The sequence below is a fragment of the Protopterus annectens genome, chromosome 16.part0 (assembly GCF_019279795.1).
Source record: "Protopterus annectens isolate FY-2018-M chromosome 16.part0, PAN1.0, whole genome shotgun sequence".
In the NCBI taxonomy this organism is placed as follows: domain Eukaryota; kingdom Metazoa; phylum Chordata; order Ceratodontiformes; family Protopteridae; genus Protopterus; species Protopterus annectens.
Genome location: NC_056750.1, coordinates 600,106,572 through 600,121,812, shown reverse-complemented (window position 1 = coordinate 600,121,812; position 15,241 = coordinate 600,106,572). Strand labels below are relative to the sequence as shown.

The following is a 15,241-nucleotide window of genomic DNA, read 5'->3' as shown; positions in this document are numbered from 1 at the left end:
GGTAGGGAAAGGAGTTAGAATATGTCAGCCAGGTGCTAGGCAGATGCATGTCCAGGAGTTGTTTAGGTGGGAAATGAGCTGTTTTTTTGAAGATGGTTTTGTTAGGTTGTAACCCAATTTGCAGTGGTAGGGAGTTCCAAGTCTTGGCAATGTTGCTAGAATACAGGGAGTCACCAGAGCTGTAATGGGTTTTGGAGATTGCGATTACTGCCTTGTTAGTGGCTCTAAGTTCTTGGTTACTGGAGTAGAGGGTGATCAGGTTTGTATGGCTGAAGTTTTGTCAGTGGCACTTTTTGTTCTGAGATTGATCTGTTAATGATGATAGAGACTGGGAAGTTTGTATACTGCTAAAGTGGTGGGTTAAAGTTTGGTTAGGTGTCTATAGATGGTGTAAGTCTGTACAGGTTGAAGGGTGAAGGAGTCAGTGTTATTTGATGGGCTATATAGTATAGTGGGGGTTGAAGAGTGTGGGTCTGTTGACAGCCTTAATATAGAGTTGGTAAAGAACTCATTGAATTATGTGGTTTTGTTTGTAGAGGTGGTGTCTATGTTTGGATGAGGAGTTGGTGATTTATCTGGTTGTAGAATACTGTTTATAGTGGCCTAGAACTTTTGTAGATTGGTATTATGCTTAATTTTAATTTCACTATAGTATTTTTGTTTGTCTAGTCTGATTTGTTTTTTTTTTTTTACAGTGTTTCTCAGTTGTAAGAATTTTACCTATTAGGTGTAGTTTTGTTTTTGCGCCAGGTGTAGTTTTGTTTTTGCGCCAGGTGTCCCATGATTTGTCCCTTTGTTTCAAAAGTTGCCTAGTGCTCTTGGTAAGCCATGGGGCATAGATGGTTTTAGTGCGGATCTGTCTTGATGGAGCAAGTTGTTTGAGAAGGCCTAAGAAGATAGTGCTGAAATACTCAACTGCTTCATCTAAAGGGAGTGTTAAAAGAGGAGACCAGTTAGAGTGTTTAAAGGCTGTATTAAGGTCATCAGTCCTTAAGTTTTTAGAGTAGCTGATGTGTTTAAGAGAGCTAGTTCTAGTGAGTTTAGTTTGGTCTTTGATGAAGAAGGTTGGGAAGTGGTCACTTAGAGTGTCAGGTAGTGTACCGAAATTATGGGTGAAAGATGGGTGATTGGTGAGAATCCAGGCTTGTATTAATTCGTTTTTTGAGGTTTTGTCTACCCTAGTAGGGGTTTGTATAAGCTGTGAGAATCTGTAAAGGTTAATATGATTTGAGGGGTGGGGTGATTTAAGTGAGGTCTAATCAATATTAAAGTCACCTAGTATAATGGTTTCATGGGGGAGGGTTTCTGATGTCCAGTGGAGAAGAGATTCTAGGATTTTGATGTTATCTCCTGGAGGGATATATGATCCGAAGATATTTAGCTGTTTTTGTGTATTTAGTCTTACTTTAGCAAGTAGGATCTCTACATTATTAAATGCAGGGATTTCTATGTTAAATAGCTGAACATTGATGTTGTTCTGATATAAGAGAGCGACTCCACCTCCTCTTTTAGTTGTATGGTCTTTTCATAGTATGCCATAACCAGGGGGAAGTACTTCTTCATTTTTTATGTGTGGTTTAAGCCATGTTTCTGTGAGGAAGATGATGTCAGGTTACATATAATGCTATGGTTGCATGGAGCTCAGTGGTTTTGCCAAGGATGCTTCTTAAGTTATGATTTATTATTAGAATATCGGATTTTCTCTTAAGCAGGCTAGTAATGGTTCTAGGCTGATTCTGGTGATTTGTAGGACTTGTTATTAGACCTGGGTTGGGGTTGAGATCACCACTGCATAGTAGGGTGAGAGACAATGTTTATAATGGTTTGTAGGTATTTGGAGAAGGCTAAGTCACATTGTAGGGATACCCTAGATTTGCTCTGATAATGGAGGAGTTTGCACGGGTGTAGGTCATAGGTGGTGTGGTTAAAGAGTGAGGGTGAGATGAGTAAGGGGAAGTTAATGAATGTTGGAAGTGAGGTTGAGGTGGGATGACATGTTGGGGATTGTAATGTTGTTCAAGTGGGGTGATGTTAGATGGGCTGTGATGGTGAGTGCTAGTATTAGAATTACTTGATGGGAGTACATGTTTAGACATTTTACTGTTATTCTTGTGTTCTATTAATTATACTTTTTGTTTTTATTTTTGCAATGCTATACATTACTTGGACAGATTCCAAAACTGAAAGCAATGCTCCAAAAGCATGCTTGCAAACATAGTAGATAGCTACATTTCAAAATGAAGTCTTGCGCTTTTCCATAAGCTGTAAATTCAAATAAGGAAGCATGCAAGCACTGATAAGCAGTTCTCTGTCCTACTCCAGATTCCTAAAAATAAACGAAGCTAATCTGATCCATAGAGCAAGTATAAATTGGTGATGTGAACCTCTTAACACTGATATGCCTTTACTACAAGATAAACGGGTCACCTTCCAGGTTATGCATCCACAAGGATGTAATGCAGTGTCCAACACATGAAGATGAAGGCAAACCCTTACCAATGCACAATAGAGAGAGATGTGTAGTATTATGTTTCTTGTGAAGGATGCCCTCTACATTTTCTGTCTAATGAGCAAATCTTTGCAAGTGTGAGAGGAAGAATGTTGAAACCAGACATTGCACCTCTTTGTTTAGAGGCTGCTAACAAGAGAGTGTACTGCCATATCTAAATGTGTATGTCTATATTTATATACATTTAGTCTTAAGTCAGATGTACTTCACAGGCCATTTGCTAATAAGCCTCCCAATACTGCCAAATGTAGTGCATATGTTCCACACACAGAATAATGTGGGTATGGCATTGCATGGTCACCTGAGGCTAGCAAAGATTCATCCATCCATAACCCCTTATTCTCATTTCTGCACATGGGATCGGGTGTTGTGTTATAATTCCAGCTCCTATGCATTACTTTCCCACATTTCTGTAATGTATGGACTCATCTGAAGGGTGTAATATTTAACCCTAGTGTAGAAATGTGCTCAGATATGTTACATTTTCTTTCCATATATCCTTATTTTCTGAACCTTATAGAAAAGGTTAATATGATTCCTTTATTCTTCTTAACCTGCCTAATACCAAATTGTTTTCAGCCAAGCCATGCTGTGCTGTGCTTTTCAAAAAAATATATATATATATATGTATTCAACAGTTTTGCTTTCAATATCTTTTACTTGTGATTTTTTTTTTTTACCTGTGTGACCATGTTCGTATCGAGGGCCTGAAAGTTCAAGAAGTCCCAACCATCAGTGCATTTTATATTCTCCTTCAGAGATATGTTAGTGTAATGAAATTTGTTGCACTGGCTCCTAACCCATTCTCCATTGTCATCCCGCTCTAGAGGAATGGTAGCATTCAGCAGTTCTTCCTCAGTAGCATTCACAAGGAAATCTGGCAGCTCAGTTCGTGTCACCCTGCAATGGTGATCTGGCGTGAGGGTGAAAAAAATGTCTGAGAACAGGTTAAATGCAATAAAAATATTTGGGAGCCATGTGAGGACAACCAATAGATGTTGCTGCCGACCAAAACCACCAATCTTGGGCAAGACCATCTCAAAATCAAGCTGTTCACTAGAGTTTTCCAACATATTATTGGAAGAAAAGTCTCTAGGCAAGGAGGTGTTTTCAGTCTCCTCGGCTCCTCGGCCTTCCATTCTTCCCACAAGTCCCTGTCCCAACCAATGCTGGATGTAGACGTCTTTAATACTCAAGCAGTCAGGCCTGTTAGAATTTCCATTTACACTAGATAACAATAAGACAAAAAAAAACCACTTAGTAAATCAACATAAAGTACAAGCGAGAAAAAAAGACCAAACGTAAATCAAATGCTGACAAACACAGGTCTTACGGGTTTGAAAAAGCAGATATAAAATATCAAATTCCAAAACAGTAGCAAATGACCCACTTCTTGGGACAAGAAAAGGTATACCATTTACTTGACAGTACAAATTCAGTAAGACAAAGTAATTTCCCTTAATCATCAATAATATGCATCCATAAAAAAATGAACAATTACCACTCTTCACAGTATAAAATTTCAGGATGCTGACAGTCACCTGGAAAACACTTCTGCAGATATGTCTCACTGTTCTCTGCATTACATATTATACACTGCAGTAAACAAGTACAGAACTGAGTTGGTGTAATGGGGGTTTTGACTTTAAAGAGCATATGGAATCATCAACAAGTTTCATCTTACACATAAAAGTACATTTCTCCATATCCTGACAGCTGCATGATGTTACTTTTGTCAATGCACAGATCATCATAACCACAATATGTAATGAACAAGAAAACATACTTGTGGTGACCCTCGATCAAAGTGATTATCTACGTAATCAGTGGCAGGCCGATTGCATCTATGCCATTATAAAGGCAGGACGGAGTTAAACCGACTACAAAATGTGCATATATTTATCCTTGTGTCTATACCTGGTATAGAAAATAAATGCAACAAACTATCCCATACTAATTCTTGTCTCCTGAGTGTCTTGGGCTTAAAGTTACCATAAAGCATGACATTGTGCCAGAACAGGAAGATTTTAGTAATAAATTAAAACAAAATACATCACCAGCATAATAAGAGAACTGGCAAATGGTCAGACTACTGAGATGAGTAATGGTATCACAAAAAGTTCCACCAAAGATTTCAATTACATTTTGTAATGGTACTTACTCAGGTGACTCTGTGACCAGCAAGAAATAAGGCAAACAGTAAAATGACATTAGAAATGAAAAAAAATCAGTCCGCACAAGCCATTTGACTTCATATAACCATCATCATAGCCAATACAGAAGCATGTATTTGCATGCTACAGATCTACTGCAGAGATGAACAAGGAAGACACAAGAGTCATGTAAACTCCCTATTTTATGCTAAGGGCAGTGATTTATAACCTATTTTTGGCACTTTCATGTTTGCTGAGGAGAACAACAGCATAGCTTGATGAACATGTTATGCCTAAAACAAAAACAAATGTGATGCACTTTAGATGTGTCCAGAAAGACGACAAGTCTGTAGAAGAGCTCGAGAGACATTTGTATGAACTAGTGGAATACTAACATAGCACTAAAGATTAGCAAATACAAGAAAGGGTAGTTATAGACAATGCAGACTGTGATATTTCGCAAAAATTGCAGGTGCACACAAATTTAACATCAGAAAAAGCTATACAGACCACTCCTCAATCTTAAATTAAAAAGCAAAGAACAAATACAGTGGTGACTGATGTGAGTGAAATTGAGCAGAAACCATATAACAGGCAGCGTGAGAAGCATGTCTCCATAAGTATACTATGTGCAACTGCATGCATAATGAGCCAGGGCTGTGTTTGGTATGCACTGGGAGATGAAAATGGGATAAAATGGCACATTCTGCCACTTTTTAAAACTAAGACAGTCAAAGAGTTAGCACCAATGGCTAAAACTAGAGAAGATGCAAAGTTAGCTTTCTTGGGTTATGAGTGAACAGTCACACCCAGGTGAAAAAACAGGAATGTCAGAGTTCCAATTCATGACACTCCAGTAGAATTTCAAATGGACACCACAGCACACATCAGTGTAATGTCCCATGGTACATGTGTAGAAGCATCTCAAAATGTCTGAAGCTAGTCACAGCAGAAATCGATGCCCAGGTGGGTAGCTCAAATATGAGGAGAAATTCCTAGCAATGACAGAGGAAACGGCACAAAAAAAAGAGTTCTGGATATATGCACATTTGGATCCTTCTTGTAAATAATCCGTTGAGTAAAGCTAATGCATGTAAATTAGGTTTAACTACCAGAGAGAAGAAAAAAGTCTGTTTGGTGAAGCTGGAATATTTAAAAATGCTAACCAATAAAGATTCACCTAAAACCAGATGCAGTTCCTTATGCCCTCAATATGCCAAGAAGACCAACATTCCTCATCCTCTCTAAGGTAAAGACCAAGTTGAAATAAATGCAGTCTTCTGGGATAAACAAAAGCATTTCAGAACATCCAGAAGGTGCTCCACTTGTGCCAGTAATAAAAACAATGGCAAAAAAACAGAGTTGTGTGTGCTGACATGCTATCTGAATGATGCTGTTAACAGGGAGAGGTTAAGCCTGACAACTCTGAAAGCTATAGCAACTAGTTAACTGTAGCAAGGATGCTCTCCATGTTATACACACCATTGTGGGATATGAAAAGAGCCCCCTGACTCAAACAGGAGAAAAGTTAAACTCATTACTCCATTTCATAGATTCTGCTTTTCATGGTTTCATTTTTAATTACTATGGCACCTGAACATTTTTAACATAAAAGGAGCATATTCCCAACAGATCACAAGGAAATAGTGCTCACAATGGATGACAGCTTAGTATTTGGGTTTGAGGACGAGTTGCATTCAGGCCACTGGAAAAGCAGGTGTCAGTCTTAATAAGGAAAAGTGCTGTTTTGTAAAGACTGAATGACATTATTGTGGACATTGCATTGGTAGACATTACATTAGACCAAGTCAAAGTAAAGTAAAAGCTCTGGGTAAGCATGCTGTTTGGACAAAATGCTTAATTGTCTAAATGGACTGCTCAAGAAAGATGGATCACGCACATGCAGTGATGCAGAAGAATATGTTTTCCAAAGTGTCAAGTCCATGACACTGCCAAGTGCCTATTACAATATCAGTAAACGGACTATGGTGAGTACAGATGCAAACAGTCATGGCCTTGGAGCAGTATTACTGCAACAGACTGATGGCAAACTCAACCCTGTTGCTTTCTGCTCTAGAGGATTAATAGAAGCCGAGAGGAGATATTCCCAAACTGAAAAGTAACATCGAGCAGGAGGAGGGGCACATAGGTGTTTAAGATACCTATTGGATCTGGACAGTTTGTAGCTACAAATGGATCATTAACCATTAGTACCTCTGATAATTTCATATAACTTGGATTAGGCTCCTCAAAGGTGTTAGAATGTTTAATGTACAAGTAGTTTGTGTCCCGGGGGAAACAGCTGTTGACAGATACCTTATCAAGCAATCCAGTGACAAACAATCCAATCAGATAGTAAGGAATACGTCAGAGCACATGTACAAGTCATTATATCTAGCAGAACAGTGATGTCCTGCAAGATGGACACCCCCAGTGAAGCAATTAAGCAAGATGCAGACTACAACTGAATACGTTCATAATGGGCGATCATATTGACACAAAATTAATTTGTTGTACAATTATTTTGTTGTGTAATCTCAACTGTCAGAAGGTCTTTTATTGTACTAGGAGATGACTACGATGCCAACTATGCACACTGCAGATGTTCTGCAACAAATCCATGAAGAATGTCAGTGACTAAGTACAGAGACTGAGCAAAACTGTCTGTACAGTGCCCAAATTTCAGTGCCGATAGAAGAGAGACTGTACCTATGTGTTAATACTGCAGTGAACACAAACCAGATCAAAGGAGACTGTATCTTTTTTGTGACTCCATTATCAAAACAGTCACAGAAATGAACTGCAGCAGACTTGAGTGTACTTAACGGGAACAAATTACCTGGTCAAGTCCACTACTACTCGAGAGGTACTGAGACAGTCAATAACTTGCCAGTCAGTCAATATCTTAATTTAAGGCAAGGTTTTCTATATGGAGAACTAGCAATCTTTTCACTTACAATGGGACTCTATTTGTATGTACAGTTTTTCATAAATGTGTGAAGTACCATGGGTTATCCATACAAGATCAAGTCATCATTACCCACAAGCATTCAGTGCTGCTGAGACAGCAGTACAAATGGCTAAGAAAATCCTTAATCAACAGGATCCGCACAAACTTCCAAGTCCTATAGGCCTAACATCATGCAATGTGACGAGTCAGTACTACTACTCCAATGTTTGACACAAAGTCGTTGCCAAAAAACTATTCCACGTTAGACTGTTGAACAAAACGATCAAAGGGACAAACATGCATAGAAGTACTTATTTGACAAAAGACTTTCAGTTTGATCCTTACCTAACCTGAACCCGGGTCAGACAGTTCATCTCATAATAGATAAGGAAATGAGAGGAGACACAACAGGTGAAACTGATGCCAAACCTACAGAACATCATATGTAATCCAGGCCAATAACGTAGTTGAAGTAAGGAGAACTAGGAGAAACACATCAGGGATGTTCTTAGGATGTCCAAATCAAGCAGACAATTACTACAATGGGATGAAAAACTGTCTCAAACATGGGAATGTGAAGAAGTGACAGACTGAGTCGGTCTTAGAGTCTAATGACTGGACTAGACACAATGCACCTAAAACACACAAGTTAAACAATACAGGCTTTTCAAAAATGACACATTACTCATATCCACAACCTACAACCGTTGCTTTAGGAGGGCATAAAAAGGTTTCTAGTGAGAGAGACCTGTAATGGTTCCAAAAATAAAATAAGCAATAAAATGAATGCAGAGAGTAAAGGCCTAAACATTTTCTGCGTTAGTGAGAAATATAGACTGTTATAAAGTTTTGTGAAATGCTTTTGACTTGCATTTTCAAAAACAAAAAAGTGTGGCAAATGTTATGATGTGGAAAGGTACCTGCTGTCTTAATTAACGTTTTAATATTCTGAGACTTGTTAGTCTGAGTCCTGGAAAAGCAAAACTGAATGAATGAAAATGCAGACTTAGAATATCCAAGTCAGTGTGTGCAATTTCTCAAAATATTCCATTTTGTCTGAGGTATGGTCGTATCAGACTTGGTATATGTACATTTGTGGGGTGTGGGAGTTTGCCCCCCACATTGTGAGGTGCAACAACCTTAAATGTAGAATGTCAACACCACTGAGATAGGGGGAGATTTTAACAATGTGTTGGAATGCAAGGAGACTGTGTGGCAACTTGTATTAGGGGCGGATAGGCCATCCGGTCTTAATGAATCTATTAATTTAAAGTGTTTTTTAATGTATAGGTAGATATGTATAAGTACATATTTAACATACACATATATATGTGTATGTTTGTATACAACTTACATATTTGTACTGACATATTTATATGTATATATGCACATTCATTTTTATACATATTTTTATTACAACAATATTTTTTACATAAAATTTCTTTGGTTAATTATTTAATCATCTGTAATTATCTGTTGTTGTGTGATGTCATTTCCTGTATTGTGCTGTATTTAAGGAACTGGTAAACTTTATGTATTGTTCTGAAGAAGTTCACGTACTAAATTGTGGATGAAAGCGCTAAAAACACGTTTGTTTTTTCTTGGTTTCTGGCTGTTTCACCAGTGGATTTTTGTTTTTTTGTAACTTTTTTTTCTTACTTTTTTTTCCCAGACTTTTATGAGTTCACTAGAATGAAGGGAGAAGAATTTATTCCTTAGAGCCATGGGGAGTTTGTTGATGATTAGATTCTGCAACAGGCTCTCTGATGAAATAGTTTAGTTGACAGTCAAAATTCACTGGTGTAAGCTGCTGTTTTTGTTATAGGGTCAGAAGCAGGGTCAAGTTTTTCAAAATTTTCATAGGTCATATGAGAATACTAGGAAGCTGGTTTTCGACAAATCCTTGAATACAGCAGGGCTGGATGGAATTTTTGAGCTGTGATATTAAGGAAAATAAGATGGCCTGGCAGTCTTTCTTAATCATGGGGGAGGGAGCAAATTAAATGTTTGTTGGTAAGAACAAGGTCAAGGAAAATAGGACCTCTACTGAGGAAGGGCACCATTTGCTGACATTGTTAAGGTTAAGGAACCACTGTGTATATCCGGTGGTGGTGCTGTATACCTGCCAGTTTCTAGATGGGTAGTTGAAGTCACTAGTGAACAAACTGGTTTCATACAGTTAAGGATTCTAACGGTTGAAGTAAGTGTTATGGGGAGCTGTAGGTAGCAGGGGTTCAACAGCTGTCAATAATATGGAAACTGGGCATGTTTACTGATACCTGGATGTCCAAGAGTTCCAGAGACTGCACATGAATATGGATATAACCCCCTTCTTGCCAGAGGTCTGAACAAATGGAACAGGTTATATTTGTGTTACTACTATACTAGAACCAAGATCACATAATTATAAAAAGATCATGACAATTACTTCCTACTGCACTTACCCAATACAAACTATTCATTCATTAGCTAGTTTCATTCTACCAAATGTTAATATAATGACCAGCAATACTGAATGATGTTAAGTAAACCTGACTACATGATATCCCTCACACTCTATGTATGGTCTCCTCATGTATTACAATTACTACTTTTTGTTCAGTGTTAAAGGAAACACTGTTACAGCCTGCAGTCATGAGTCTTGAGTCATGGCTGAAGAGAGTTTATGGACCAGTGCTCCCCCCAGTTAAAGTTAATAAATAAAAGGCGTCAAAGCTGGACATTTTGTAGACTTTTATAACTAAGCAGAGGAATGGCTGGCCCATCTAGCACCCAAGTGCCACTACTCTGATGTGGCATCCTTCCCTCAACATTAACAAAGATATAAAAAGGTCCGTTTTCCAGTGTCATCTTGTCATGTCCTTCTCACTTGAGGTGCAAAAAACACCCATTTTCAGCACACACAACTGCATCCTCCTAACAGCTTGCACTTGGGGCTGCTGCCTTCTTTGCCTCATCCTAACATTTAGGCCTGATCTGAATTTGCCAAGTTGGAATATGTAGGAGACAGATTGTGCCTTAAAGACACCACACGGGGTAGAAAATATCTTAAATATATAGAAGCCCTAAGGAGACAGGTGCATACTAATCTTGGCAAAGCAGGCAGGTCCGTCCAACCACATCTTATGCTGGCCTATACTGCACCCCCTTTCAATGACACCAATTTCAGAGTCTGCTTTTAAAGTCTTTATTTGTTTTTGTTCTTGTAGTTGGATTATTTACGACAATGGCAAAATATTACTAAAGGCTAGCTTTTTTGCAGGTTCAGTCACCGACATAGAAAGCTCAGACTCATCTCTTCACCCCTTTGTAGATGGTCTTATGCTTCATTAGCCTTAAGGGCTTAAACATACAGGTCATGTGACCATTGTTTTGGGAAGAAAGAGTGGACACAGGTGTGTATGTCTGTATGTATGTGTCTCTGCGCACGCATGCAAGGTATGGGCTACTGTTGAAGGTCCAAGTCTAATGCTACATTGTCTCTGAGACATGGGGAAGGGATTTCTGCAGCACCTCAGCATATATGGGCTTAGTGCTAATAGGTGTGTTATAGTGGGGTGTTGAAACATCATGGGCTGACAATCATGGTACGACAGGACTGCCTCCAGTCTAGACAAGTGTTTACACCTCTTGCAAGTGGGTTCATTGTTAGGCAGTGGTAAGGGGTTGACAGTGAATGCAGTTACTACACTGCCTCAGACTGCCTAGTGTTAGCAGGTTGGAGAAAGATGAAATATAGTGGCCCCCTTGTAAGAGAGATCCAGATTCTGGCAATGTTACTGTCATAAGAAACGGGACTACCTACAGCAAGGTCGGTATATTTAGACATACTAAGCCTAGAATGTATGCAAATAAAACACATCAGAACAACACTACAATAAAGGCTCTGACACTACAAATGGCACATGTTTGATAACAGAATACTAGGAGTGACTCGGGCAATTCTGACCATAGCCAGAATACAAGATATCAGAAGGCACAACAGTGCAGGTATAGATGCCGCAATTAAAGCAGCTTTGTTCCTTCCCTTGCACAATTAGAACAGTCATCAGTGTGATGACTGTCTATTATGAAAAGCTCTTAGAAGGCTGTGGGTTACAGTTTTACCATCAAAAGTGCGAACACCACAACGCAATCTGTTCATATTTTCTACCCAAATTATCAATGTCATGCATATTAATTAGCTGAAAATGTTGAAGTGCATTTAGCGACACTACCACAGTCGCACTTTTGACTTTTTTTTTTGCAGTTCATGACTGCAAATCATGTGACTTAACATTTTTGCTGGGGGCTGTGCCTCCCACCCCTTTGCAAATTATATATTCCAACTGCGAGACTGCACTTCAGTGAGGAAAAGGGTAATTTCCTGATCCACACCGTACTGCAATTTCTAGGTGCAACATGAACCACATTATGTGCGAATGCGCAATGACATTCACAGCAAAGGACACTTGTAGTAGTGAAGGTCGGCAATACGGGAAGCAGCCAACTGACGTCGGACATTCCCGATTTCTCCAAACCTTCCTTATGCCTTTTCACAGTAAACTGGGTTAGATTATCTACCTCTTATTTGTACGAGTCAGTCCAACCATGGAATTTTTTCTTATAATGAAGGATAATATTTGCGCACATATCCAAAAGGGTAGAACCAGAAACATTTATTGCTTATATTATACAACTCATTTACAGACTTGAAGTAGCACTCTGGAAAATGTACTGCCTAAATATGAAATCAAAGTGTGTACTGTTACAGCCAGTACTGGGCTGGGTCAGCATGTTATAGACAGATTAAATGACAGGTAAAGAAGATCAAAAGAAACTGTCCACTGGCGAAAAGTTATTGGCGTATAATTAATTTGTAATAAACAAGTAACACTGAAATTATTTGTGGATTTACAGTAAAGATATAACGAAAAAAAGTGAATTTGATGACAGAATACAAGATACTATGCAACAGAATACAGTACAGCCTAGTACTATACAACACTGCAAGATACTGCTCAAGAGAGTACAGTACAACAGTGCAGCACAGTACAATGTATTTAAAACACCATACTGGTGCAGGCCCAACTCTATACCAATAGAGCAGAGGGATAAATCCCTGACCATGGCTCAGGTGAATTCTGTTTAAATAATTGCTTGGGAGTTTGATGGTGCGCACAAGGAAAAAGGGCATGCCTACCCTGAGGAAGTTGTTCATGCACTCTTTGGCATGTGCTTGAGGATTGATTTCCTTGATGGAGACCAGGTAAACACAACTGCATTGTGTCTACTGTAGAAAAATGAGACAGTCCTGATGTTGCCAACCTCTTGAGGAACTGAGGGGTGGGGTGGAGCACTACAAATGCTATCTGTGGGTTGTCACGGGAAAGTACAGTTGTGTACACTTACCATAAATGTAGATGTTCAAGTGTATTCACTGTTGCAGTCCTCACATATGGGTTATCCGGCTCCCGGTAGCCGTCAGTCAGCCGGAATACCAGAGTCCTTGGTATACGACGTCAGCTGCCGCTGGTTGTAAAACTGATGCCAGTACATCAGGTATAAAGGGAGGCAGCCGATGCCATTTCCTCAGTTTTTCTTGCCTTAACTGTCAGGAGCTCCCAAAAGAAGGCTAACTCAGGAAAGGTAGCACTCTGGACACGTCATACAAAAAATATAAATCTACAGTCTGTGCCTTAGGAGAAAAGGGGGAATGGAGGGTGGGAAACCAGGACTGCAACAGTGAATACACTCAAACATCTACATTTATGGTAAGTGTACACAACTGTACTATGTTCTTAGTGTTTCATTGTTGCAGTCCTCACATATGGGTTGAATCCCAAAGCCCAGGAAAAAGACAAAGGGTGGAGGAAGGATCACAGATTAAGAGTTGGTAAGGAGGCCCTGCAAAACTGCAGAGGCAAAACCAGCCCTGGATTTAGAAAACAAAGGTAGACTGTAATGCTTTGTGAAAGTATGGACAGCAGACCAAGTAGCTGCTTCTAAAATGTCCTTAGTAGGCACACCTCTCAGAAAGGCTGCAGAGGTAGAGGCTGCTCTAGTAGAATGGGTCCTAATACCCTGAGGGGGAACCTTCCCATGCTGCAGGTAACAAAAGTGAATACAATGAGCAATCCATTTGGAGATGGAGAGATGGTTTGTTTTGAAACAGCTTCACCCTAAGCCCCAGGAGCAAATCTAACCAATAAGATTTTCGAAAGGATTTAGTCCTAAGTAAAATCACAGCTGTCTATGCACATCAAAAGAGTGCAGAATACTTTCCCCTTTATTTTGGGGATTGTTGGAAAATGTAGGCAGGTGAATAGACTGGTTAAGGGTTAAACTGGAAACCACCTTAGGCATAAAGGAGGGATTGGTTCTCCGAGAAACCCAATCTGAGTGAAAAATAATGAAAGGTTCTACTGCCATTAAGGCTTGCAGCTCAGATACCCTTCTAGCTGAAGTACTAGCTAAAAGGAAAGCAGTCTTCCAGGATAGAAACTTCAAATCTGCAGAGGCAGAAGGTTCAAAGGGAGGCTTTCCAGGATAAAATTAAGATCCCAAGCAGGAGTAGGAGCTCTTCTGGGAGGTCTAAGATTACTAGCTCTCCTCAGGAACTGCTTCATCAAGGGGTGAGAAAAAAATGGGTTGCTCAAAAGAACAATGAGCCAAAATTGCTGAAGCGTGAATTTTGATCGAAGAAAAGGAAAGTCCACCATTAAGAAATCCTGCTAGGTAGTCAAGAATGAGAGAAAGAGAAGATTTAGAAGAGTCTTCTCCTTTAGCCAGCATCCAAGAGCAAAATCTCTTCCATTTATCTGCAAAGGATTTTCTTGTGCTAGGCCTCCTGGCCTCATGAACTTCAACCACATGTTTGGAAAGATTTCAAGTATTAGCCAGGCAGTTAAATGCAGAGTTTGGAGATGAAGATGAAGGAACTTTCCCCCTCCCTGAACCAACATATCTGGTACCAGGGGAAGATGCCAAGGCTAGGCTTGGGAAAGGCTGCGAAGGAGGTGATACCAATGTTGCCTGGGTCAATCTGGAGCTATCAGAACAGCCTTTGGTTTTTCATCCTTATCTTTAATAGCAATCTGAGAAGAAGAGGCAGAAGAGGGAATGCATAAACTGAGAGAGGTGTCCATGGGAAGGACAACACATCCACCCACCAAGCTTTGTTGTGAAACTCCCTGGTGCAGAAGATTGGAAGGAGATGATTGGTGTGAGAGGAGAAATGATCCACTTGTGGGGTGCCCCAATGATAAGTGATGCGATGGAAAATGTCCCTGTTCAGTTGCCATTCATGGAAGATCCAGAACATGTCTGCTCAAATGATCCGCCAAGGAGTTCAGCCTTCCTGGAAGATACTGGGCTATTAGATGTAAGCCTATGGATGCTGCTATGGACCATAGTCTCACGCTTTGTCTGCACAAGGAGTAAGAGTGAGTCCTCCCTTGCTTGTTGATGTACCACGAGTGTGGTATTGTCTGTCCTGATCAGTAGAGTAGGTCCTTAAAAGCTAGCATGACCTGCTGCACTGCCATCAATTCTTTTAAGTTTATGTGCAGAAGAATCTGCTGGGTGCTCCAAGTCCCCTGTATGCCCCTGCCCTCCTGATGAGACCCCATGCAACATCTGAGGCGTCTG

At 39.8% G+C, this 15,241-nt stretch overlaps 1 protein-coding gene across 6 annotated transcripts in view; it reads right to left on the bottom strand.

Annotated features, from left to right (window-relative positions):
• The window catches only part of LOC122790739 (solute carrier family 22 member 17-like), a 766,774-nt gene that overhangs the window by 469,559 nt on the left and 281,974 nt on the right, over positions 1 to 15,241 (bottom strand). For all 6 annotated transcript variants that reach the window (XM_044058330.1, XM_044058329.1, XM_044058331.1 and 3 more), the window contains one exon: positions 3,190 to 3,736. In XM_044058330.1, coding sequence (XP_043914265.1) covers positions 3,190 to 3,736 — 547 coding nt within the window. The remainder of the gene's footprint in view (positions 1 to 3,189; positions 3,737 to 15,241) is intronic.